Consider the following 27,261-nt stretch of genomic DNA (forward strand, 5'->3'; position numbering starts at 1 on the left):
GATAATTAGAAATAATGGGGACCTGGAAGGCGTTATCAATACAGTGGATGGTATATGGTTACTAGAATTAGTTGGGCTTCACTGTTGTTAAATTAGGAAACTTTATTTTAGTCTCCATTCTTACAAGTGGGAATCAGAAAGTTCAAACACGAGACTTTAGACATCAGCTGAATTTAGCACAGAATAACAACATAATTATCAGGTTCTTTACAGTCCATGTGCTAGCCAAAGGTTGGGTTTGCTATTTCTAGGGACCTCTGGGATATAATATTGTCTGATGTTTAGTGGTAACCGCTGCATCCAAAAGTAGCCAAGGAATTTGGCATGGCTATAAATTCTAACCTCAAAATCCAGATAGAGTATTAAAGAAGGAAGAAGAAAAACTCACTAATTAAAATTTAGAAATAAGTGTTTTAATTACTGGACTACTGATACAAGTTAACATCCACTGTATTGTTGTTATGCATAAAGTGAAGCTAACATGGAAACAGGTTGGGGTATTATTTATTTCTTTCTTGCTTGGTGCTCATAGTTATAATTAGTTAGTCCACATATTTCAAAGTAATAAAACAAGAAGGAAAAACATACTGACTATTGACAGTTGATGGCATCATTTAGCAGTGTATTCTTTTTGTTTGACAAGAAGGCCTCCTGTTATTCCAGAGCCTCGTTAAGCGACTTCAGAAGAATGTGCCATGAATTCTATGGCTCCTTCTCTCTGCATCTCTCTCTTGCTTTACAAGATCCACCACTGTCCCTGTACCTAAGAAAGCAAGCCCAACCTGCCTGATTGACTATTGTCCTGTTGCACGAATGCCAACAACAATAAAGTATTTCGAGTGGCTAGTCAAAAATTACATATGGTTTTCTCTACCAAAAGAACTGGATCCACTACAGTTTGCATATCACTCCAGTAAGTAGATCCACAGATTATGCCACCGCCTTGGTACCGCATACAGCACTGGCCCACATGGACAACAGGAGAGGGATTATGGGCAAATGATCTTCATTGACTATAGTTTAGCATTTAACACAATAATCCCCTCTAAGCTCACCAACAAGCTCAAGGACCTGCGTCTGAACACATTACTGTGCAGCTGGGTGTTTAGCTTCCTAAAAGGCAGACACCAGGAGGATCATATGGGTAGTCACACTTCATCATCCCTCACTCTAAACACAGGTACTCCACAGGGCTGTGTTCTGAGTCCTCCGCTGTACTCCTTTTACACATATGACTGCATGGTTGCACATGACTCTAACATTATTGTCAAGTTTGCTGATGACACGACTGTGATAGACCTGATCTCCAAGCACAATAAGTTAGCTGACATGGATGAGGTGGACAGTCTGTCACAATGGTGTCAGGGCAACATTCTACTACAGAATGTCAGCAGAACAGACGAGCTGATTGTAGAGTTTGGCAGAAAACAATGGAGGCACTACCACCCCCTCAGTATTAACAGCACTCAGGTAAAGAGTGTGGACAGCTTCAGGTACCTCAGAGCCCACATCACAGAAGACCTGACCTGGTCCAAGCACATCAACACTTTGCTGAGGAAGGAATGGCAATGTCTTTACCACCTTAGACACTTCAGGAATTTCAGGCTACCCTACCGGATACTAAAGAACTTCTACACATCCACCACTGAAAGTATTCTAAAAGGAAGTATTGTTGCCTGCTTTGAGAACAGCACACGGCTGGACCAAAGTGCTCTGTAGAGAGTGATGCAGTCACTGGGTGTGCACCCCTAACTTCAAGGACATCTATACCAAGTGATGCCGGACCAGGGAACAGAAAATTATCAGTAATACCAGCAATCCCGATAATGGTGTCTTTTCTCAGGTAAAAGCTACTGCTGTCTAAAGTCCAGTTCAGAGAGACTGAGGAGGAGCATCTCTCCACAGTTCATCCACATCTTCAAGAAGGACAGCGCCTAGAGGTACATGGTGCACTCATTCACATTAAGCTATTAAGTTATTTATTTTATTACTATTTATTATTTATCACACATTTTGGTTTGATAACTATTTTTATTGATATTTATAAAGTCAAGCATTATTGTTTTTGTCATTTTATATTAATAACTAAGCACATACATACTGTACTGTATATATAATTGTATTTGACAAATGATTTGATTTGATTTAATATGTCATCATATAAACCACTCACCCTTGTGAACCATACAAGCTCCATGCTTTTTCAATCGCACCTGCCAAGATGGCAATGCAGTTATTGTCCATGATATTTACATTATGTATGCCAGCCACTTTCAATATGTGCCTTTTTTGAAAAAGGAAAAAATATCTTAAAAAAGTGTATTTACAGGAAAATAGGAAATACTCACTAGGAAATACTATTAAAAAAAAAAAAAAAAAAAAAAAAATTAACTGCCAACTTCCCTTCCCTGAATTCCCCATCTTCACCACCAAGATCAAAATTGTTTTACTTTTGTACTAAATAAAAAATACAATGACCTGTGCACTGCTGGTACTTGAGATGCCAGCCCTCCACCACCAACGGATATTGTGTTGAACTCAATCTGCTTTAATGATGTGACACCCTCTTCTCCACATAGGAACATGTAATCTGACCGAATCAGACCTATAGTGATTGGCTAAAGAAACAGTTTTTTAAATTTCATCAGTCATGTTTCATAGAGCTGCACTCAGAATGAAAAATATAAAAGTGATTAACATTTTTTCTTTTCCTCATTACTCTTAAGACTATAGAAAGAAATATGTGATAATTAACAAAGAAGCAGAATTCTATTACCGAAGAGATGCCCTTCTGGAGAGTCTTTCTGTAAATCTCGAACAGTCGTGCTATAAAATGATCCACTTTAATTATGCTGCAAGAAAGCACAATGAGAAATTTGATTGAGCAAATAACTGTTGGTGCAATTACCGATATTTCAAATTGTTCACAGAAAAGAAAGCTTTCAGTGTAAATTGCATTTAAAAGTAAAATGTTAGATTGATTGTGGCAAAAGAATGCAGTAATTAGGACCATTGCCCTAAAGCGGAGGTTTGATTCTTGGTGCTGTCCCCACTGGGTTTGGATGAGTTCTCTCAGTGCTCCAGTTCTCTACCACAACCCTAACACTCTGAATGGGACTGTTAAGAGTGAGGATGGTTTTATGTATGTGAGAGAATGCATACTGAGACAGAGGGGTGTGCTTCCCATAGTTTGATCCTCTAGTCCTCTGTGACACTATAATGAACAAAGCAGTTTCAGAAAGTGGATGCCTTGATGCCTTGAGTTGTAACTCCTAGTTTACTACTTAAATGTATCTATTGAGTTTGCACCTCATCTCTGTGTTTGTATGGTTTTGCCCAGTACTCTGGTTTCCACCTGCATTTCAAAGATATTTTGATTGTTATTTGTAATATGAACTGATCTTAGTGAATGTGGTTATGTTCTTGAGTGTGGCCTGCACTGAGCTGGCAACTGTTCTGTAGATTATTTCTTCTTTACATCCAGCGCTACAAGAATATAAGGTACTCTGAAATCCCACACCCTATAATTGTGCCTAACAGGTTAAGAAAATGAGTGGATAAATGTCTTGTCGTGATTGGGCCTGAAGCCTCTCCCAGCTAGAATAAGGTGCAAGGCAGGAGCAAACCCTGGACAGGGTTCCAGTCCATCATAGGATGAACACACAACCACACCACATATACACTAGGGCTAATTTAGCATCACCTATTCACCTAACCTAAGTCTTTGGGCAGTGGGAGGAAACCAGAGCACCCAGTGGAAACCCACACAGACATCAGGAGAGCATGCAAACTCTACACAGGGAGGAGCCAGGACATGAACACTGATGTCCTTACTGAAAGGTAGCATTGTTACCACTGTGCCACTCTGCCATCCTAGATCAATGTTTAGAATGGAAAAAAACTGGTAAACCCAAATCCCAAAGTAACATTAATATATAGAAATGCATCTGCCAGCTGAATGTACACTATGAGCTGTAGCAACAAAAGCCATGTCCAGTGTAGTACATCAAGGAAAAGGGTCACAGACCATGGAATCTGTAAAGCAGGAGTTAGTCTTGTGATGGACTGGCTCCCCATCCAAGATCCCTTTATTCAAACTTGGGAACAATATGGAACTGGCAATCAACTTGTCACAAAGTCTTCGGAATATGGGAGAAAAACTGTACACAGAGAAAAACACATGCAGATGCAGGGAGAATGTACAAACACCACACAGTCAACAACCAGCTATGGGATTCAAACCAAAGACACTGGATCTCTGAAGTAGCAGCACTAATAACCCTACCACCTCATCAAGAAAAATGGAAAGATAACAATTACAAATTTAAAAATGATTAACAAGAATTGTTTAATCTGATGATTACTTCACCTTTTTTAATAAACTGTCTTTAGTTTGCTTTCCAAGTCTTAGATCAAATCCAAATTTAGTCTCCATCTGGGAAAATTAATGTTACCACAAACAGAAGATCTAGAGCTGTTAAGTAGTCTCTAAAACTCAAAGAAATGATCACTTCAGGCATACCTGGCAAGAGCTTGTTCCAGAAACTTGCTGTCTTGAGTAATCTTGTCCACCAACAGATTAAAGTCTCTTTGTAAAAGCTTGGCCTGTTCATAGATGGATTTAGGGATTGGGGATGGAAAGAGTGTGAATGGAGCGTAGCTTAAGACCTGGGAAGAGAGAGGACTAGACATTAGAGTCACATAATAGCATAAAATCAGTCAAACAACTGCTTCTTTGGCCTACTTCTAACTTCTTTCCCATTTTATCAGATATTCAGCAGAGCTCCCCTTCATTACTGATTGTAAATTCATACAGTTGTAAACCTGTACTGCAGGCCCACCATTGTGTGTGGGCCTCAGGGAGCTGTCCCCCACCAATCAAACTGCTAGGTTTGTCCATTAATTACTTTTTTAATGAGAAGAAAATACTGTTTTGCATAAACATTAACCCATTCAAATTAATCCATAAAATTAACCCATTCATTTACAAGAAGATTAAATAGGGGATTTAGGTGACATCTTGAGGGTTCCTTCCAGGTGAACAGTTCCACCCCGAGTTGAGGTAATGTTGCTAATGTAATCTTTTTCTATACTCTCAGTTCAGAGGAGCGACTGCCAGAAGTTGACTGACTTCACTTCCTTTCCAACCCACAAAACCACGCTCCTTCCAGGAGACTGCTCTAGGACCACTCTAGGACCCTGGAAGACAGCGCTCCAATTCAGAAGTGTTTTTTTTTTACTCTTTTGAGACCTTTTCTTTGCTCATGACAGATGTCGTAATTTTGCACCCTTCCGTCCATTTATTTTCATCTTCTGAAATACCACCCATCGATGGGGTTTTTGGGCTAGTACCCCAAATCATTGGGCAGACTCTACCTCTCATTTATTTTGCAGAGTACATCCAAAGCCATTAATGTAAATCGGTAATAAATACAAAGCTAACAGCATCATTTTCACATAATGACCACATGGATATAAGAATGTGGTGGAAATCAATGTCATGTGTAGTCTGGCTTGGTGATGCTGGATTCTGGGTTTAAGTGTCTGATTAATATAGTCTGCAGTATTTGATTAATATAACATTTGATGGATATGGTCTTATACGGGCAGATTCACTCGAAAGAGGTCCCGAATATTCTGTAGTTACTCCCGTTAGGATGAAGCAATCTGAACCAGAAAAATACGCTATATACCTTGATGTATGTGTAATCGATTGCATTACATGCAATGCTGGAAGTGGTTTCAGTTTTCTGCCAGACAAGTTTTGACGCAGTGTTCCATGTTCCTGAACATATCATCAAGCGTCTCGGGGGGAAGAGCAGCAATTTCATGTTGGGTGTTTTCTTTCAAATCTTCCACAGTGTGAGGCTGGTTCCGATAGACTTTTCCTTTGAGCATACCACAAAGGAAGAAGTCTGATGGTGTCAGATCCAAAGACCCTGATGGCTTCTTTTGAAATTACTCTGTTGCCGAATAAGGACTCAGTTTCTGCCACGCTCCTTGCTGATGTGTGACACATTGTGCCATTGTTCCATCTTGCTGGAAGTAACTTTCCATTAACTCATGATCATCCAGTTGATTCTGACATCACTTAAATGAATTGGTGACCCAATAGGTTTGCACCATGAAGATGCGCTGCTCAATACTGTACACTACCATCCTGATGAGAAGTTGCCATCCTGTTACCATCCTATTGCCAGAACGCCAACCATTGTTAAAACCTGCATACGAACAACTCAGCACAGAGTTTCAAGAGAGTGGCTCTTGAAAGTCTAAATTGGCTCATAAGCCAGTCATTATCATGCTGGTCAAAAAAATCTGACCAGTCCCTGAAAGATCCCTTCATATATATTAATTTGGATAATATTCAAGCAGCGTCAAATATCAAATATGTCACTGCTTTGACTGTTCTTTGATTTCTAATCCTTAGAAGTGACAAGAGGTAGCCTACAAAAACTGATGAAAAAAGTTAAAAGTTCTTCAGTGCAATGAATTGGTGACCCAATAGGTTTGCACCATGAAGATGCGCTGCTCAATACTGTACACTACCATCCTGATGAGAAGTCGAGTGACTGAGTGAAGGGGTACTGGCGGTAGCACACAGAAGTTGCAAACGGAGGTTAAATGTCACGATGGCTGTCCGGCGCCTACTTCATTGCTCCAACACAGAGACATCCCAGCTTGTTCAAAGCTCCATTTACTGAGGAGTACACTGCACATTGTTTCGGTCAGATTGCTTCGTCCTAGCGAGAGGTATTACAGAATATTCGGGGCCTCTTTTGAGTGAATCTCTCTGTATTATGTCTGCAGCATCCTCAAGCATTTAATAGATTTTGAGCTGGGTCCAATTTGGTTTTGGGAGCCTAGGTTTAATGCTGTTCTTTGATTAAATCTTGTTTGCCATCTGAGGAATGAATTAAGAACATGTACAGTATGTTACTTAGAATGTCCACTTGGGGCTGGGAGGTCTTTTTGCCTTGGGACCCCTGCAGATTTTTTTTTTCTGTCCTCCCAGCCGTCTTACCATATCACCGGACTAATCCTTAGAGACTTACTGTACATCATAACACTGTATATATGGATGATACTCTACTTGTGGGTACGGAAAGTATTCAGACCCCCTTCAATTTTTCACTCTTTGTTATATTGCAGCCATTTGCTAAAATCATTTAAATTAATTTTTTTCCTCATTAATGTACACACAGCACCCCATATTGACAGACAAAAAAAAGAATTTTTGAAATTGTTGCAGATTTATTAAAAAAGAAAAACTGAAATATCACATGGTCCTAAGTATTCAGACCCTTTGCTCAGTATTTAGTAGAAGCACCCTTTTGAGCTAATACAGCCATGAGTCTTCTTGGGAAAGATGCAACAAGTTTTTCACACCTGGATTTGGGGATCCTCTGCCATTCCTCCTTGCAGATCCTCTCCAGTTCTGTCAGGTTGGATGGTAAACGTTGGTGGACAGCCATTTTTAGGTCTCTCCAGAGATGCTCAATTGGGTTTAAGTCAGGGCTCTGGCTGGGCCATTCAAGAACAGTCACAGAGTTGTTGTGAAGCCACTCTTTCGTTATTTTAGCTGTGTGCTTAGGGTCATTGTCTTGTTGGAAGGTAAACCTTCGGCCCAGTCTGAGGTCCTTAGCACTCTGGAGAAGGTTTTTGTCCAGGATATCCCTGTACTTGGCCGCATTCATCTTTCCCTCAATTGCAACCAGTCGTCCTGTCCCTGCAGCTGAAAAACACCCCCACAGCATGATGCTGCCACCACCATGCTTTACTGTGGGGACTGTATTGGACAAGTGATGAGCAGTGCCTGGTTGTCTCCACACATACCGCTTAGAATTAAGGCTAAAAAGTTCTATCTTGGTCTCATCAGACCAGAGAATCTTATTTCTCACCATCTCAGAGTCCTTCAGGTGTATTTTAGCAAACTCCATGCGGGCTGTCATGTGTCTTGCACTGAGGAGAGGCTTCCGACAGGCCACTCTGCCATAAAGCCCTGACTGGTGGAGGGCTGCCGTGATGGTTGACTTTCTACAACTTTCTCCCATCTCCTGACTGCATCTCTGGAGCTCAGCCAAAGTGATCTTTGGGTTCTTCTTTACCTCGCTCACCAAGGCTCTTCTCCCCCGGTATCTCAGCTTGGCCGGACAGCCAGCTCTAGGAAGGGTTCTGGTCGTCCCAAACGTCTTCCATTTAAGGATTATGGAGGCCACTGTGCTCTTGAGAACCTTAAGTGCAGCAGAAATTTTTTTGTAACCTTGGCCAGATCTGTGCCTTGCCACAATTCTGTCTCTGAGCTCTTTAGGCAGTTCCTTTGACCTCATGATTCTCATTTGCTCTAACATGCATTGTGAGCTGTAAGGTCTTATATAGACAGGTGTGTGGCTTTCCTAATCAAGTCCAATCAGTATAATCAAACACAGCTGGAATCAAATGAAGGTGATCTCAAGGATGATCAGAAGAAATGGAAAGCACCTGAGTTAAATATATGAGTGTCACAGCAAAGGGTCTGAATACTTAGGACCATGTGATATTTCAGTTTTTCTTTTTTAATAAATCTGCAACAATTTCAAAAATTCTTTTTTTTGTCTGTCAATATGGGGTGCTGTGTGTACATTAATGAGGAAAAAAATTAATTTAAATGATTTTAGCAAATGGCTGCAATATAACAAAGAGTGAAAAATTGAAGGGGGTCTGAATACTTTCCGTACCCACTGTATGGATGATACTCTACTTATAATTTCTGTTTTTAATTTCTTACTTAATATTATTGCCTAATCTTATCAGTTTTTCTTTTTTTGTGTGTAACTTTCTCTTTGACATCTTGTAAAGCACTTTGAGCTACATTGCTTGCATGAAGATTCTCTATAATGTATAAATAAATGTTGTTATTGTTGTTTTTGTCTGAAGAAGAAGTTGATGGTAGTTCATTTGCTGGAGTGTAGGATGTCTATTCATAATGGCGTTTATATCTTGGCATGATACAAACCATATCTTAAGTCTAATGCTCGATTTATTAATCCGTCAGCATCAATGACTGATTCTTTTGACATCAGTGCATTACTGAATTATCTTGTTGAACTGAGACCAGAATTAATTCGATTTTATACCAATCATACTGACTAGTGCCCGCTCACAGAAATCCAAATGCCTACCTGTAAGATGTGGTCTGCTGTAATGTACTTTTGATTGTTTGTATTCACCGGAGTACATTCTATACGTACTGCCACTTTGGTCCTTTTGAGTGAAATGTGAATCATAACATCAGTAATTATTGATTGGGTAAAATCAGCTCTCACAACCCCTGTGCTTTGTTACCTAGGGTTGGACAGCATGAGGTAGAACTGGTTTTTTCCCGACTTGCCAGTTTGGTACAGGTCAGGCAAGAAATGCCCTCATCCACACTACATATTTGACTGTTATCAAAAGAATACCAACACCATTACGATAAGCATGAAAAGATTAAAAAAATGCTGATCCTTCAACCAGTTAAAGTCCCATCACACACTGCTGCAGCTTTAGAACACAACCATGGGGTCTTTCCTATTATCTATTTCTCAAATTATAAATGTTTTATGTGTCAAAACTATAATAAGTTGGATCTGCTATATTATCAAGGGGCTTGGAGAGTTCCTGTATATGTATGAACTTTACATTTTGAGTACTGATCAATCACAACGTGTGATCATTTTAAAAATTAGGGAAAAAATAAACACCATAAAAAGTTAAAAAATTTACTAACAGAGCTGACATTTTTGCGGTAGGCACAGAAGTATCAGTCAAAAAATGAAGGAAAAAATGAACCAATTTAAAATGCATGAAACAGGAGACGGGTTTCAGGTTAAGTCGAGTTAGCTTTATTTTTATTTCCCACTACACAAGTATACAATAGAAACAATACAAGCTTACATGATGGTAAAGATGCAACTTAACAATAAATCGGCTCATTGCCATACTACAACATAGCAGACAAATTGTGCACATGAAGTCTTGCAGACAAGACATTAAATGTGGGAAAAAAACAGATGCATTAACCATTTTAAGGATTAATAAGCTCGATGGATACCGATAGTCACATTAGAAGTCAGTCAGTACCAGTAAATGTTAAGCAGTCTTGTAGCCTGAAGCCTCTGTTCTATCTAGTCAGGCTGCTCTGAATGTTGCAGTACCATCTGCCAGATGGAAGAAGAGCAAAAAGCCTGTGGCAGGAGTGAGAAAAGTCTTCAGTGATGTTCTGGGCCCTGCTTTTGCACTTCTTCTTATGAAAAATTAGCAAAAGTCACCCAGCTGAAACACAAAAGGATCATATTTGTGGACGACTCATGTCAATACATTGATGGCATTGATTTATTTATGGAGGTGACTAAAATCACTGCTCATAAAGATGCACTTGATTGATATGATGTTGACCTTGACATACAGCAAAGACACCTGTGAATAACACACTTGTCAAAATAATTATGAATCAAAACACACCAGATTAGGAACGCTAGCTACAGTATAGTGAAAATCCAGGCGCACAAAGAAAATCAGTATTTCTCATTGGTTGAAAAAGCTACCATGTTGTGACTATCAGCAGCTGAAAAAAATTCTGAGGATTAAATTTATATAACAAGTGACAGAGAATGTTACTAGGGGTTTTATTTGTAAAACTTTGCATGGATTTCAGCATGAAAGTATGCGTATGCCAAAAAATAGGAAAATATATGCTTCAAAAAAAAAAATCTAAAATTTATACAACTTGTCGTGTACACATTTCTATGCATTTACCCTTTATACTTCACAAAATGTGTATGCAAATATGGCTCAAACCCTGCCCAGTTTTCATTCTGAAACAACCATGTATGGACTACGCTAGTCAACCTCGTACATATGTCATCCTGATGCTGCAGAACCTCATTGGCTGGTACAGCCAGGGCCGGTCTTAGGCCACTGCAACCTATGCGGCCGCAGTGGGCCCCGCACTTTCATAGGCCCTGCGCTAATTCTAGGTGTAAATTATTAAATTAAACCATTATAACTTATAATCATGTATAGGTCAGCGTGTTTATTCTGTTTTTGTTTTTACAGTGTTTTTTATCTATTACGTCGTTGTTTCAAGTGATTACGACAAGTAAATAAAATTGAAAAAAAATTGTAGCTGCTCGGGTGCTTTATCTCTAAACTCGTCATTTAGGGGAACTTGGGGTAAGATGAAACAGACACCGTTCTTAACCTTATGATGGCTCAGCTCAGTGAAACCAATCAAATAGGAGGAGCTATTTATGGAGATGATGTTATCGATTTTTTGGATGAATAGTTTGAAATTTACCGGCAGTGGTTTAAATTTTCTCTTTTCTGCCAGACGAAGATTTTTTCACCGGTGAGTAAAGCTTGTTCCTCAGAAACAAGCGTTGTATAAAATTCGAAGATCCTGTACATTGATAACCCACCATATGTTAACAGTCAGCCATAGAATCATCGGCACGTCAACTTGTATCTTTATACAATTTGTTTTATGAATAGTCTCTCATTTCAAATGTTTAAGATAGTTTTACAAAATAAAATAATGTGATTCGTCTACCCAAACGATTGTTTCATCTTACCCGTAGTAGGGGTAAGATAAAAAAAAATTTTTTTCACAAACACTTGCTCAAAACGTACCGATTCATCCCTAAGCGACAAGCGCATGCATATGCAGATCATTAACAATAATTTGACTGAAAATTACTGGTAAAAAGCAAAAAATGTGGATTTGACAAGGAATTTTAAAAAGTGGTTCATCTTACCTCAAGTTCCCCTAAATTGGTAGACTTAAGGTATTTTTTAAAATTTTATTTACTCGTAATCAAATGCAAACGTGACATAATCAAATGCAAATTGTCGTTCAAACGTTAAATCACGTAATCAAATGCAATAACGACATAATAAATCAGTAAATACTTTATTTTGTTCATTTTTCATTTTTTTAACTGTGGCATCTGGTGAAAGAAGCTTCTCGCGCCTCAAACCAATCAAGAATTACTTGAGGTCAACAATTCACGAAGATAGATTGAACAATTTGGCAATTCTTGCTATTGAGCGTGATCTATGTAGGAAACAAAATTTTGATGATATACTGTATGACTTCGCTACACGCAAGGCTCGTAAAGTAAAGTTAATTTGATCGTGATTTTGTACTTAGTAAAGAATGAATAAAATGCAAAGACGAATTTATTTTCTAATACAAAATCTTAATTTTCACTTATTATCCTTATCCCTACCCGACTGGGCCCCGCGCAATCCGTTTCGCATAGGGCCCCGCAATTGTTAGGGCCGGCCCTGGGTACAGCAGCCTCCCACCTGACACATCTAGGTGTCCAATGGCGCTCTCTGTGTGGCACTTAAATGCCTCTGCTCTGTGGGTCAGGGAAAGGCATGGGGCACCAGCGTCTGAGTGGGTATCCACTATCACCTGGCACATGTAATGACATGATGGCCGTTACAATGAATAGTATAGGCCATATGAAACACATAGGGTTCAGTCACTTACCATGCAAACAAGCCAGCCATCACCTACAGCACCTTTGCAAGTCATCTGCTCAACCCTACTTTGCCTCAAAATAAATCAACCTTGGGATGACCCAGGCCACCAAGTCACAACATCTGACAGTCTCATCTTGGCACCAGAGATAACTTGTGCATTAATGGAATGTCCCTGCTTACAGTTAACAAAAACAGCTTCATTCTCGCTAGGTGTCCTTATTGTAATATGAGTGTGGTCAATTACCCCAATTACAATAGGAAAACCAGATACTGCTGCAAATTGCATTTTTATGTTGGCCCGTATAACCACATCTATCTTACTAAACCACAGTTAATTTATGCACTTAGGCCTTGGCGCCCGCCCCAGAGTCCAGAGTCAAACGCAGCGGCTTCCCAGAGTCAGTAGGTGGCGCCCAAACAACATGGATAAAAACAATGAACGAAGGCGCCCACACAAAGAAACCGCTTTAGTTCAAATGGGGTTATTGAATTAAATGGAAACTTTACCATGCCTACGACCTGCCAACTAAACCTGAGGTAAAGCGTGCACGCCAGGTTGTACAGCCGCCCGGACGCGACCGGCCACACCACCGCATATACGACGACACAGCCATAAAAAAACAAAAACGAGACTGCATGAAGAAAAACAATAACAGAAGCGCGTTGAAATGAACTGTCGCAGGACGCACCCAACCCTCCATATTTCATCACGCACCGGCTTCTCCCCTGGGAATGGCTCATACTGCTTTCGCGTGTGTTGACAAATATTGCATCGGATTAGAAAAGTGCACCCTGAGCCAAATCACCACCGCAAATGTGCCCAAATGTACGTGTTACATCTAGATGACGCAGTATATCAACCACAGAGCTAATAATGGGAAACGTAGCTGAAGTAATAAACAATCACCCATTAGCAAACTCTATAAAAATGCTACATGAGGTTGAAAGAGAAGCCAATACAAAAGCAGAGGCGGACGGTGTGACACCAACTACAATTGCCTTAGTGCTGATAAAGGACAAAGAACAGGATCCGAGACGATACAATGTTCCCATCGTTAATGAAGTGGCAATTGTGTTTCAAAGTGATGACGGTGAGCCTCCGTTTCACCGCGATATTGTCATGCATTTACGTCCTGATGGAAACAAGGCGCCTACAATGCGCTTCTGAAACACCACAACCACATGAGCCACAGCTCCAAAAAGAAACCGCTTTAGTACAAATATGTTTATTTAATTAAATGACATTTCCCAGGACGCACCCACCCTCCATGAGGTGATTGCCATTCTTGGATTTGCGATTCTTTCGAGAATCGCGGGCTTGCTGGTTGTACAGAAACCAGTGTTGTGCATGAACTGTTTCAAAAGAGCAAGTACATTGAAAAAGCTAATTTTTCTAAGAACGTAACGTATTTGCAAGTGAAGAACTTGAACGTGAACTAGTTCAGTTTTAAGTGACATTCTGGATCTGGTATAGGTCCAGATTAAACGTTTTGCCTTACCCTATAAATGTAGGGGTGGAGCCGAATCCAAATACAGTATTCGGATAAGCACAAATAGTGGATTTTTATAAATATGCATTTCTGACGAATTTTTTGCCATTTATTTGTATTCGGAAAAAATAACGTAAAATCAAACAGGCACTGTCTGTGTCTGCCTGCTTGTGCTTAAGCTGCACCACCGCTAACACGAACACGCAGTGAAGCTCTGCTTTCGCTTTTAGGAAAACGTTGTACTTCGCAAGGCCACTTTATATTTTTCCCCATTGGACATGCAATATGTGACGCAAATTTTGTCCAGCAGCGTAATAGGTTAGTTCACCTGCACGCTGGTTCTACAGTCACCATTTGTGTCACACGGTTGGAAATTTATATGTATACTTGCATTGATTTAATTTCTTTTTTGACCGGGAGGATATTGGCATATATGGTTATACGTGTTTGTTGCTGGGTATAACTCAATAAAGTGTATTTAAATAAAAAAGTCTTCATTTCATTTTGTTCAGGAACACTGTAATAGCCTAATATAAGGCATGCAAAACTGAAAAAAGTAAATTCATGGGTCATTTATTTTCACTCCTCAAAAAATACAAAATGAACTGAACATGAACTAGTTCAAAATTGAAATGAACATGAATTTATTCATTTGAATCTGTGTGAAGTGAACTTGCACTTTCCTTGTCAGTCATTTATGGCCTCCCGCACAGTGGACATGACAAAGCTGAAGCTTGGCTGAGATTTTGCTGACCTTTTGGACAGTTAGCTCTGGTAGGTGCCTGTTGCCAGAACACCAACCATTGTTAAAATCTGCATACGAACAACTCAGCACAGAGTTTCAAGAGAGTGGCTCTTGAAAGTCTAAATTGGCTCATAAGCCAGTCATTACCATGCTGGTCAAAAAAATCTGACCAGTCCCTGAAAGATCCCTTCATATACAGTGGTGTGAAAAACTATTTGCCCCCTTCCTGATTTCTTATTCTTTTGCATGTTTGTCACACAAAATGTTTCTGATCATCAAACACATTTAACCATTAGTCAAATATAACACAAGTAAACACAAAATGCAGTTTGTAAATGGTGGTTTTTATTATTTAGGGAGAAAAAAAAATCCAAACCTACATGGCCCTGTGTGAAAAAGTAATTGCCCCCTGAACCTAATAACTGGTTGGGCCACCCTTAGCAGCAATAACTGCAATCAAGCGTTTGTGATAACTTGCAATGAGTCTTTTACAGCGCTCTGGAGGAATTTTGGCCCACTCATCTTTGCAAAATTGTTGTAATTCAGCTTTATTTGAGGGTTTTCTAGCATGAACCGCCTTTTTAAGGTCATGCCATAGCATCTCAATTGGATTCAGGTCAGGACTTTGACTAGGCCACTCCAAAGTCTTCATTTTGTTTTTCTTCAGCCATTCAGAGGTGGATTTGCTGGTGTGTTTTGGGTCATTGTCCTGTTGCAGCACCCAAGATCGCTTCAGCTTGAGTTGACGAACAGATGGCCGGACATTCTCCTTCAGGATTTTTTGGTAGACAGTAGAATTTATGGTTCCATCTATCACAGCAAGCCTTCCAGGTCCTGAAGCAGCAAAACAACCCCAGACCATCACACTACCACCACCATATTTTACTGTTGGTATGATGTTCTTTTTCTGAAATGCTGTGTTCCTTTTACGCCAGATGTAACGGGACATTTGCCTTCCAAAAAGTTCAACTTTTGACTCATCAGTCCACAAGGTATTTTCCCAAAAGTCTTGGCAATCATTGAGATGTTTCTTAGCAAAATTGAGACGAGCCCTAATGTTCTTTTTGCTTAACAGTGGTTTGCGTCTTGGAAATCTGCCATGCAGGCCGTTTTTGCCCAGTCTCTTTCTTGTGGTGGAGTCGTGAACACTGACCTTAATTGAGGCAAGTGAGGCCAGCAGTTCTTTAGACGTTGTCCTGGGGTCTTTTGTGACCCCTCGGATGAGTCGTCTCTGCGCTCTTGGGGTAATTTTGGTCGGCCGGCCACTCCTGGGAAGGTTCACCACTGTTCCGTGTTTTTGCCATTTGTGGATAATGGCTCTCACTGTGGTTCACTGGAGTCCCAAAGCTTTAGAAATGGCTTTATAACCTTTACCAGACTGATAGATCTCAATTACTTCTGTTCTCATTTGTTCCTGAATTTCTTTGGATCTTGGCATGATGTCTAGCTTTTGAGGTGCTTTTGGTCTACTTCTCTGTGTCAGGCAGCTCCTATTTAAGTGATTTCTTGATTGAAACAGGTGTGGCAGTAATCAGGCCTGGGGGTGGCTACGGAAATTGAACTCAGGTGTGATACACCACAGTTAGGTTATTTTTTAACAAGGGGGCAATTACTTTTTCACACAGGGCCATGTAGGTTTGGATTTTTTTTCTCCCTAAATAATAAACACCATCATTTAAAAACTGCATTTTGTGTTTACTTGTGTTATATTTGACTAATGGTTAAATGTGTTTGATGATCAGAAACATTTTGTGTGACAAACATGCAAAAGAATAAGAAATCAGGAAGGGGGCAAATAGTTTTTCACACCACTGTATATTAATTTATATAATATTCAAGCAGTGTCAAACAAGCCGTGTTGTGTCAAACAGTTAGACTATGAATAGGATGTAGGGCATGAGATTTATAGCTTTCTGTACGCAGGGAGTGAATCATGTCACTGCTTTGACTGTTCTTTGATTTCTAATCCTTAGAAGTGACAAGAGGTAGCCTACAAAAACTGATGAAAAAAGTTAAAAGTTCTTCAGTGCAATGAATTGGTGACCCAATAGGTTTGCACCATGAAGATGCGCTGCTCAATACTGTACACTACCGTCCTGATGAGAAGTCGAGTGACTGAGTGAAGGGGTACTGGCGGTAGCACCCAGAAGTTGTAAACGGAGGTTAAATGTCATGATGGCTGTCCGGCGCCTACCTCATTGCTCCAACACAGACATCCCAGCTTGTTCAAAGCTCCATTTACTGAGGAGTACACTGCACATTGTTTCGGTCAGATTGCTTCGTCCTAGCGAGAGGTATTACAGAATATTTGGGGCCTCTTTTGAGTGAATCTCTCTGTATTATGTCTGCAGCATCCTCAAGCATTTAATAGATTTTGAGCTGGGTCCACTTTGGTTTTGGGAGCCTAGGTTTAATGCGGTTCTTTGAAAAAATCTTGTTTGCCATCTGAGGAATGAATTAAGAACATGTACAGTATGTTATTTAGAATGTCCACTTGGGGCTGAGAGGTCTTTTTGCCTTGGGACCCCTGCAGATTTTTTTTTTCTGTCCTCCCAGCCGTCTTACCATATCACCGGACTAATCCTTAGAGACTTACTGTACATCATAACACTGTATATATGGATGATACTCTACTTGTAATTTCTGTTTTTAATTTCTTACTTAATATTATTGCCTAATCTTATCAGTTTTTCTTTTTTTGTGTGTAACTTCCTCTTTTGCATCTTGTAAAGCACTTTGAGCTACATTGCTTGTATGAAGATTCTCTATAATGTATAAATAAATGTTGTTATTGTTGTTTTTGTCTGAAGAAGAAGTTGATGGTAGTTCATTTGCTGGAGTGTAGGATGTCTATTCATAATGGCGTTTATATCTTGGCATGATACAAACCATATCTTCAGTCTAATGCTCGATTTATTAATCCGTCAGCATCAATGACTGATTCTTTTGACATCAGTGCATTACTGAATTATCTTGTTGAACTGAGACCAGAATTAATTCGATTTTATACCAATCATACTGACTAGTGCCCGCTCACAGAAATCCAAATGCCTGGCTGTAAGATGTGGTCTGCTGTAATGCACTTTTGATTGTTTGTATTCACCGGGGTACATTCTATACGTACTGCCACTTTGGTCCTTTTGACTGAAATGTGAATCATAACATCAGTAATTATTAATTGGGTAAAATCAGCTCTCACAACCCCTGTGCTTTGTTACCTAGGGTTGGACAGCATGAGGTAGAACTGGTTTTTTCCCGACTTGCCAGTTTGGTACAGGTCAGGCAAGAAATGCCCTCATCCACACTACATATTTGACTGTTATCAAAAGAATACCAACACCATTACGATAAGCATGAAAAGATTAAAAAAATGCTGATCCTTCAACCAGTTAAAGTCCCATCACACACTGCTGCTGCTTTAGAACACAACCATGGGATCTTTCCTATTATCTATTTCTCAAATTATAAATGTTTTATGTGTCAAAACTACTGCATAATAAGTTGGATCTGCTATATTATTAAGGGGCTTGGAGAGTTCCTGTAGGCTATATGTATGAACTTTACATTTTGAGTACAGTAATCCCTCGCTATATCGCGCTTCACCCTTCGCGGCTTCACTCCATCGCGGATTTTATATGTAAGCATATTTAAATATATATCGCGGATTTTTCGCTGCTTCGCGGATTTTTGAGGACAATGGGTCTTTTAATTTCTGGTACATGCTTCCTCAGTTGGTTTGCCCAGTTGATTTCATACAAGGGATGCTATTGGCAGATGGCTGAGAAGCTACCCAGCTTACTTTTCTCTGTCTCTTGCGCTGACTATCTGTGATCCTGACGTAGGGGGTGTGAGCAGGGGGGCTGTTTGCACACCTAGACGATACGGACGCTCGTCTAAAAATGCTGAAAGATTATCTTCACTTTGCTACCTTCTGTGTGCAGCTTTTAAGTATGCTGCACGGTGCTTCGTATACTTAAAAGCTCAAAGGGCACGTATTGATTTTTTAATCTGTCTCTCTCTATCTCTCTCTAACTCTCTCTCTCTCTCTCTCTGCTCCTGACGGAGGGGGTGTGAGCTGCCGCCTTCAACAGCTTTGTGCCGCGGTGCTTCGCATACTTAAAAGCAAACAGCCCTATTGATTTATTTGCTCCTTTGAAGAGGAAGATATGTTTGCATTCTTTTAATTGTGAGACTGAACTGTCATCTCTGTCTTGTTATGGAGCACAGTTTAAACTTTTGAAAAAGAGACAAATGTTTGTTTGCAGTGTTTGAATAACGTTCCTGTCTCTCTACAACCTCCTGTGTTTCTGCGCAAATCTGTGACCCAAGCATGACAATATAAAAATAACCATATAAACATATGGTTTCTACTTCGCGGATTTTCTTATTTCGCGGGTGGCTCTGGAACGCAACCCCCGCGATGGAGGAGGGATTACTGTACTGATCAATCACAACGTGTGATCATTTTAAAAATTAGGAAAAAAATAAACACCATAAAAAGTTAAAAAATTTACTAACAGAGCTGGCATTACTGCAGTAGGCACAGAAGTATCAGTCAAAAAATGAAAGAAAAAATGAACCAATTTAAAATGCATGAAACAGGAGACGGGTTTCAGGTTAAGTCGGGTTAGCTTTATTTTTATTTCCCACTACACAAGTATACAATAGAAACAATACAAGCTTACATGATGGTAAAGATGCAACTTAACAATAAATCGGCTCATTGCCATACTACAACATAGCAGACAAATTGTGCACATGAAGTCTTGCAGACAAGACATTAAATGTGGGAAAAAAACAGATGCATTAACCATTTTAAGGATTAATAAGCTCGATGGATACCGATAGTCACATTAGAAGTCAGTCAGTACCAGTAAATGTTAAGCAGTCTTGTAGCCTGAAGCCTCTGTTCTATCTAGTCAGGCTGCTCTGAATGTTGCAGTATCATCTGCCAGATGGAAGAAGAGCAAAAAGCCTGTGGCAGGAGTGAGAAAAGTCTTCAGTGATGTTCTGGGCCCTGCTTTTGCACTTCTTCTTATGAAAAATTAGCAAAAGTCACCCAGCTGAAACACAAAAGGATCATACAGTGCATCCGGAAAGTATTCACAGCGCGTCACTTTTTCCACATTTTGTTATGTTACAGCCTTATTCCAAAATGGATTAAATTCATTTTTTCCCTCAGAATTCTACACACAACACCCCATAATGACAACGTGAAAAAAGTTTACTTGAGGTTTTTGCAAATTTATTAAAAATAAAAAACACTGAGAAATCACATGTACATAAGTATTCACAGCCTTTGCTCAAAACTTTGTTGATGCACCTTTGGCAGCAATTACAGCCTCAAGTCTTTTTGAGTATGATGCCACAAGCTTGGCACACCTATCCTTGGCCAGTTTCGCCCATTCCTCGTTGCAGCACCTCTCAAGCTCCATCAGGTTGGATGGGAAGCGTCGGTGCACAGCCATTTTAAGATCTCTCCAGAGATGTTCAATCGGATTCAGGTCTGGGCTCTGGCTGGGCCACTCAAGGACATTCACAGAGTTGTCCTGAAGCCACTCCTTTGGTATCTTGGCTGTGTGCTTAGGGTCGTTGTCCTGCTGAAAGATGAACCGTCACCCCAGTCTGAGGTCAAGAGCGCTCTGGAGCAGGTTTTCATCCAGAATGTCTCTGTACATTGCTGCAGTCATCTTTCATTTTATGCTGACTAGTCTCCCAGTCCCTTCCACTGAAAAACATCCCCACAGCATGATGCTGCCACCACCATGCTTCACTGTAGGGATGGTATTGGCCTGGTGATGAGCGGTGCCTGTTTCCTCCAAACGTGACGCCTGGCATTCACACCAAAGAGTTCAATCTTTGTCTCATCAGACCAGAGAATTTTCTTTCTCATGGTCTGAGAGTCCTTCAGGTGCCTTTTGGCAAACTCTAGGCGGGCTGTCATGTGCCTTTTACTAAGGAGTGGCTTCCGTCTGGCCACTCTACCATACAGGCCTGATTGGTGGATTGCTGCAGAGATGGTTGTCCTTCTGGAAGGTTCTCCTCTTTCCACAGAGGACCTCTGGAGCTCTGATAGAGTGACCATCGGGTTCTTGGTCACCTCCCTGACTAAGGTCGTTCTCCCCCGATCGCTCAGTTTAGATGGGCGGCCAGCTCTAGGAAGAGTCCTGGTAGTTTTGAAATTCTTCCACTTACGGATGATGGAGACCACTGTGCTCATTGGAACCTTCAAAGCAGCAGAAATTTTTCTGTAACCTTCCCCAGATTTGTGCTTTGAGACAATCCTGTCTCGGAGGTCTACAGACAATTCCTTTGCCTTCATGCTTGGTTTGTGCTCTGACATGAACTGTCAACTGTGGGACCTTATATAGACAGGTGTGTGCCTTTCCAAATCATGTCCAATCAACTGAATTTACCACAGGTGGACTCCAATTAAGCTGCAGAAACATCTCAAGGGTGATCAGGGGAAACAGGATGCACCAGAGCTCAATTTTGAGCTTCATGGCAAAGGCTGTGAATACTTATGTACATGTGCTTTCTCAATTTTTTAAATTTTAATAAATTTGCAAAAACTTCAAGTAAACTTTTTTCACGTTGTCATTATGGGGTGTTGTGTGTAGAATTCTGAGGAAAAAAATTAATTTAATCCATTTTGGAATAAGGCTGTAACATAACAAAATGTGGAAAAAGTGATGCGCTGTGAATACTTTCCGGATGCACTGTATTTGTGGACGACTCATGTCAATACATTGATGGCATTGATTTATTTTTGGAGGTGACTAAAATCACTGCTCTTAAAGATGCACTTGATTGATATGATGTTGACCTCGACATACAGCAAAGAAACCTGTGAATAACACACTTGTCAAAATAATTATGAATCAAAACACACCAGATTAGGAAAGCTAGCTACAGTATAGTGAAAATCCAGGCGCACAAAGAAAATCAGTATTTCTCATTGGTTGAAAAAGCTACCATGTTGTGACCATCAGGAGCTGAAAAAAAATTCTGAGGATTAAATTTATATAACAAGTGACAGAGAATGTTACTAGCGGTTTTATTTGTAAAACTTTGCATGGATTTGAGCATGAAAGTATGCATATGCCAAAAAATAGGAAAATGCATGCTTCAAAAAAAAAAATCAAAAATTTATACAACTTGTCGTGTATATATTTCTATGCATTTACCCTTTATACTTCACAAAATGTGTATGCGAACATGGCTCAAACCCTGCCCAGTTTTCATCCTGAAACAATCATGTATGGACTACGCTAGTCAACCTCGTACATATGTCATCCTGATGCTGCAGAACCTCATTGGCTGGTACAGCAGCCTCCCACCTGACACATCTAGGTGTCCAATGGTGCTCTCTGTGTGGCACTTAAATGCCTCTGCTCTGTGGGTCAGGGAAAGGCATGGGGCACCAGCGTCTGAGCGGGTATCCACTATCACCTGGCACATGTAATGACATGATGGCCGTTACAATGAGTAGTATAGGCCATATGAAACACATAGTGTTCAGTCACTTACCATGCAAACAAGCCAGCCATCACCTACAGCACTTTCGCAAGTCATCTGCTCAACCCTACTTTGCCTCAAAATAAATCAACCTTGGGATGACCCAGGCCACCAAGTCACAACATCTGACAGTCTCATCTTGGCACCAGAGATAGCTTGTGCATTAATGGAATGTCCCTGCTTACAGTTAACAAAAACAGCTTCATTCTCGCTAGGTGTCCTTATTGTAATATGAGTGTGGTCAATTACCCCAATTACAATAGGAAAACCAGATACTGCTGCAAATTGCATTTTTATGTTGGCCTGTATAACCACATTGTACAGAAACTAGTGTTGTGCATGAACTGTTTCAAAAGAGCACGTACATTGAAAAAGCTCATTTTTCTAAGAACGTAACGTATTTGCAAGTGAAGAACTTGAACGTGAACTAGTTCAGTTTTAAGTGACATTCTGGATCTGGTATAGGTCCAGATTAAACATTTTGCCTTACCCTATAAATGTAGGGGTGGAGCCGAATCCAAATACGGTATTCGGATAAACACAAATAGTGGATTTTTATAAATATGCATCTCTGACAAATTTTTTGCCATTTATTTGTATTCGGAAAAAATAACGTAAAATCAAACAGGCACTGTCTGTGTCTGCCTGCTTGTGCTTAAGCTGCACCACCGCTAACACGAACACGCAGTGAAGCTCTGCTTTCGCTTTTAGGAAAACGTTGTACTTCGCAAGGCCACTTTATATTTTATCCCATTGGACATGCAATATGTGATGCAAATTTTGTCCAGTAGCGTAATAGGTTAGTTCACCTACACGCTGGTTCCACAGTCATCATTTGTGTCACACGGTTGGAAATTATATGTATACTTGCATTGATTTAATTTCTTTTTTGACCGGGAGGATATTGGCATATATGGTTATACGTGTTTGTTGCTGGGTATAACTCAATAAAGTGTATTTAAATAAAAAAGTCTTCATTTCATTTTGTTCAGGAACACTGTAATAGCTTAATATAAGGCATGCAAAACTGAAAAAAGTAAATTCATGGGTCATTTATTTTCACTCCTCAAAAAATACAAAATGAACTGAACATGAACTAGTTCAAAATTGAAATGAACATGAATTTATTCATTTGAATCTGTGTGAACTGAACTTGTGAGGTGTGAACTTGCACTTGCCTTGTCAGTCATTTATGGCCTCCCGCACAGTGGACATGACAAAGATGAAGCTTGGCTGAGATTTTGCTGACCTTTTGGACAGTTAGCTCTGGTAGGTGCCTGTTGCCAGAACGCCAACCATTGTTAAAACCTGCATATGAACAACTCAGCACAGAGTTTCAAGAGAGTGGCTCTTGAAAGTCTAAATTGGCTCATAAGCCAGTCATTATCATGCTGGTCAAAAAAATCTGACCAGTCCCTGAAAGATCCCTTCATATATATTAATTTGTATAATATTCAAGCAGCGTCAAACAAGCCGTGTTTGTGTCAAACAGTTAGACTATGAATAGGATGTAGGGCATGAGATTTATAGCTTTCTGTACGCAGGGAGTGAATCATGTCACTGCTTTGACTGTTCTTTGATTTCTAAACCTTAGAAGTGACAAGAGGTAGCCTACAAAAACTGATGAAAAAAGTTAAAAGTTCTTCAGTGCAAATACAAATAACATTCATAACTTTTGAGGTTTAATATGTTTGTCACATTAATACATATTATAATAATGTTTCGGTAATATGAATTAGTATATGCGTGAGTTGTCATTTAGCTGGCTTGCCAGCATTTTCTTACTTTATCAAGGGTGTCACTTTTTCCCTGTTTCTATAAAATGTTTCATATGGATGGGTCAGAGTTGCCTTAAAATATACATAAGTTCTCCCAACTAGTCTTCTTTCATAAACCCTGACTTTTGCATGGAAGCTGCGTATGCACATTTCAAGTCACTTTTTGTGCGTACACAGCTTTATAAATCTGACCCCAGAGCCAGATTAAGGTGAACTAATGCCATAAGTACAGCCCCCAACAATGGTGCCCCTTTGGCCCTTCCATTGCTTAACTGACAAGACATTAAGACAGATGGTAAAATAAGAGATTAAAATTTACCTTGTCCATGTGAAAAATTAGTAAAAGAAATAATAGAATAAATCGCTTCATGTTCTGTTCCACAAATGAGCTGATGAGTTAAATGCTAGCCAGACCCACTTTACACCATAAGATGGAAACAAATGTGATTTCTGATGACACCATCTCAACAAAAGTCTAAACTTTAGCCACTCACCATAACAAAGAAAATGTTTTTTTAACCATGCAGATTAAAGTCGAACACTCAGTTTGTTACACAGCTGCAAAGACAATTACCAAAAGAAAAATTACTAAATTTGAGTGTGTCAGTGAAAGAGTTAAGGGCACAACAGCTAGGGGAAAAAAACTTCTGTGGTGCCCCCTTCCCTTGGCATCCTAAGCACGTGCTTGTTAATCCACTGCTGGACGTTATGGTAAGAAAGGAAGACGCAACCAAAATTGGTAAAAAGGTCAGGATATTGTTCTTGCCATTTTAAGTAAAATATTGTTCAAAACAAAAAGTTTTTTCCTTATTTTTTAATATAATTCAGATGTGTGCAGCCATTTTTTATCATGTCATAACATAAAGTTGTCACAAAGCGTGCGTGTTGAATACCCAGCAACAAGCAGAAATTTAATGAGACAAACTTCAATGACAGTGATAATACCAGTTAAAAATAAACAGAAAAAATGGCAAAAATCATAAGGTCAGAGAAATAACATTAAAAAATACATACATAAATAAATGAAAAATACAGTGTTATTTGTGTAAGCCTTACTCATACCAGATAAACCAGCAAAAAGCTTCTGGTCCTGAAGAAACTGATGTTCTCTATGGCCAGAAGGAGGTAAGTGAAATCAAAACCTTTTCCATTTTGGGTGTTACACACTATACATCCCAGTCTGCCATGCGCTTGCTCCATCTATCGAGACCCTACTGATCCGGCAGGCTCAATCACTGGGCCTCCTACAATACATGTGCTCCTTAAAAAATTTATTTCTTTGTAGTTGAGAAGAGACAATGCAAAATAGAAGCAAAAACACCTGCAGGAGGACACCACATGAAATAAAGTAATCATTAAGGTGCCTTTGGACCCTGGGAGCCCTTGGAACATCTGCAAAGGCCATTCTCAAATAATATAGGACACAGGTACTGTTTGAACATTACAGATTCCACTGGTGTGTCAAGGCCCATGACCACTATGTTTTTTATTAACATTTTATTAATTTTATTAAAATCAGATAACGTTTATTACATGCGTCAATTTTAACAAAACTAGGTTCGAAACAAATGGATGGCCGCTATGTTTTAGGTACAGTAGGTTTATTTCTCCTGGCTTATGTGTAGTTACATTTTTTGAGCCTTCTTTGTTTATTTTTAAGTATGTTTCACATTTATGCAATTTTTATTAATATTGTTTCTTATTTAGTATCTATGTGCCTTGTATTGTGGGTTGAACCCCTAAAGATGGGACCACCCTTATTCTCACCGCTAAGGGACCACATCAGGCTGAACCTTTAGGGGTTCATTAATTGCTCTGATTTTGAAACAGAGTTTCTTGTAAGTAGTTTCCAGTAGTTTCTGGATTTTAAATCTACTACGTCTGTTTTGACCTTTGATAATTTGGATTACAATTGGGACTTTCATTTATAAAGATTATCATTTGCCTTGTCCTTAAGCCAGAGGTTTTAATGATTTTCATTCTCTCTTTAAGCACATTTTTGATATTATGAGGCATTAAAATATATTTTACAATTTTGAAGGCAAAACTCCTTTTAAGCTTGTGTTGGCTGAAGCAGGCCAGTAGACTTTGGGGTTAAGCTGCGTTAGGTGAGGTCTTCTCTGGTTAGGTGAGGCAGAGCCCTGGCTTATTTTACCTTTTAGAGGCCTCACACCATTTTTGACATTTGTGTGATGCTTAATCACAATAACACTATCACTCAAGGCACTCATTTTATTAGGGAAATTCAAATCTGTTTGCTCTTTGTTATGCATTAATAAGGTGATAGTCACGCAAAATAGCCTGCATATTGTAATCTTTTTAGTTAGGCAATAAAACGTGTCATTTTACTTGACTTCTCATTACATTCATAATGGCTAACACGGTACAACACCCTAGAACTATTATGCATTAATAAGAATTTTCCACTCCCCTCATCGTTATCTAAATCATTTGCTTAAAAAATTTGAAACGGGTAAATAAATTCAATAATAGTTACATTACAACCCACAATTAGTACTGTTTTTTGGTTATTTTGTAGGCAATCACATTTACTGATTCTGCACAGCTATAAACATTTAATACATTGTATGATTTGAGTGAAACACATCCCCTTCAGTCTGTCATCTCAACAGGTTGGCTCAAATGACCTCCTGAAGCCTTTTCAGTGAAGACATGAGTGGGGATAACTAACAATTTAAAGATTTTATGAGCCATGAAATGAGCTCAAGGACTACTTGGTTATGCTGACATATTAATTTTACACCAAATTACCTCCCACTGATATTGTTGTTCATCTTGTTTATCACATCCACAGTAAATATAGTATATTGCATGAGTAATATTATATATCACCATATTATTTGGCTTCTGAATTTATTGGGAAACTAACACTTCAAGGCAAGTACTAACCATTGTGAAGATGTTACTGTAACACATGTGATGTATAGCCACAGGTGTTTATCCTGACCATAGTAAGAATCAAGAAGAGAGAGAACTGGAGTTCTGGAATGGGACCCTGACTTCATTTTACCTCTGGTGAGTTGGGATCTTCTTTGGTTCTCATGAGGAGTCCATGCCGGAAGGCCGAATCCTTTGCCACAAGTGCGAATTGCTCCAGCTGAGCTTCATCTACCAAAATGTCACAAAGGGCTGAATGGTATGCCATCAAGGGGGCTCTATGAAATCAAAGGTAGACTTGCATTAGCTAGGTTAAAAGATC

At 39.5% G+C, this 27,261-nt stretch overlaps 1 protein-coding gene across 4 annotated transcripts in view; it reads right to left on the reverse strand.

The window, feature by feature from the left end:
* The window catches only part of LOC114659238 (glutathione synthetase-like), a 67,537-nt gene that overhangs the window by 29,181 nt on the left and 11,095 nt on the right, over window positions 1-27,261 (reverse strand). For 2 of the 4 annotated variants that reach the window (XM_028811600.2, XM_028811599.2), the window contains exons 2-6: window positions 27,073-27,217; window positions 4,523-4,668; window positions 2,777-2,852; window positions 2,479-2,618; window positions 2,174-2,284 (exon numbers count right to left, since the gene is read on the reverse strand). In XM_028811600.2, coding sequence (XP_028667433.2) covers window positions 2,174-2,284; window positions 2,479-2,618; window positions 2,777-2,852; window positions 4,523-4,668; window positions 27,073-27,207 — 608 coding nt within the window. In that variant the 5' untranslated portion in view covers window positions 27,208-27,217. The remainder of the gene's footprint in view (window positions 1-2,173; window positions 2,285-2,478; window positions 2,619-2,776; window positions 2,853-4,522; window positions 4,669-27,072; window positions 27,218-27,261) is intronic. The other 2 variants (XM_051932616.1, XM_028811601.2) reach the window with 2 other exon arrangements.

Source organism: Erpetoichthys calabaricus, chromosome 10 (genome assembly GCF_900747795.2).
Source record: "Erpetoichthys calabaricus chromosome 10, fErpCal1.3, whole genome shotgun sequence".
Lineage (NCBI taxonomy): Eukaryota > Metazoa > Chordata > Cladistia > Polypteriformes > Polypteridae > Erpetoichthys > Erpetoichthys calabaricus.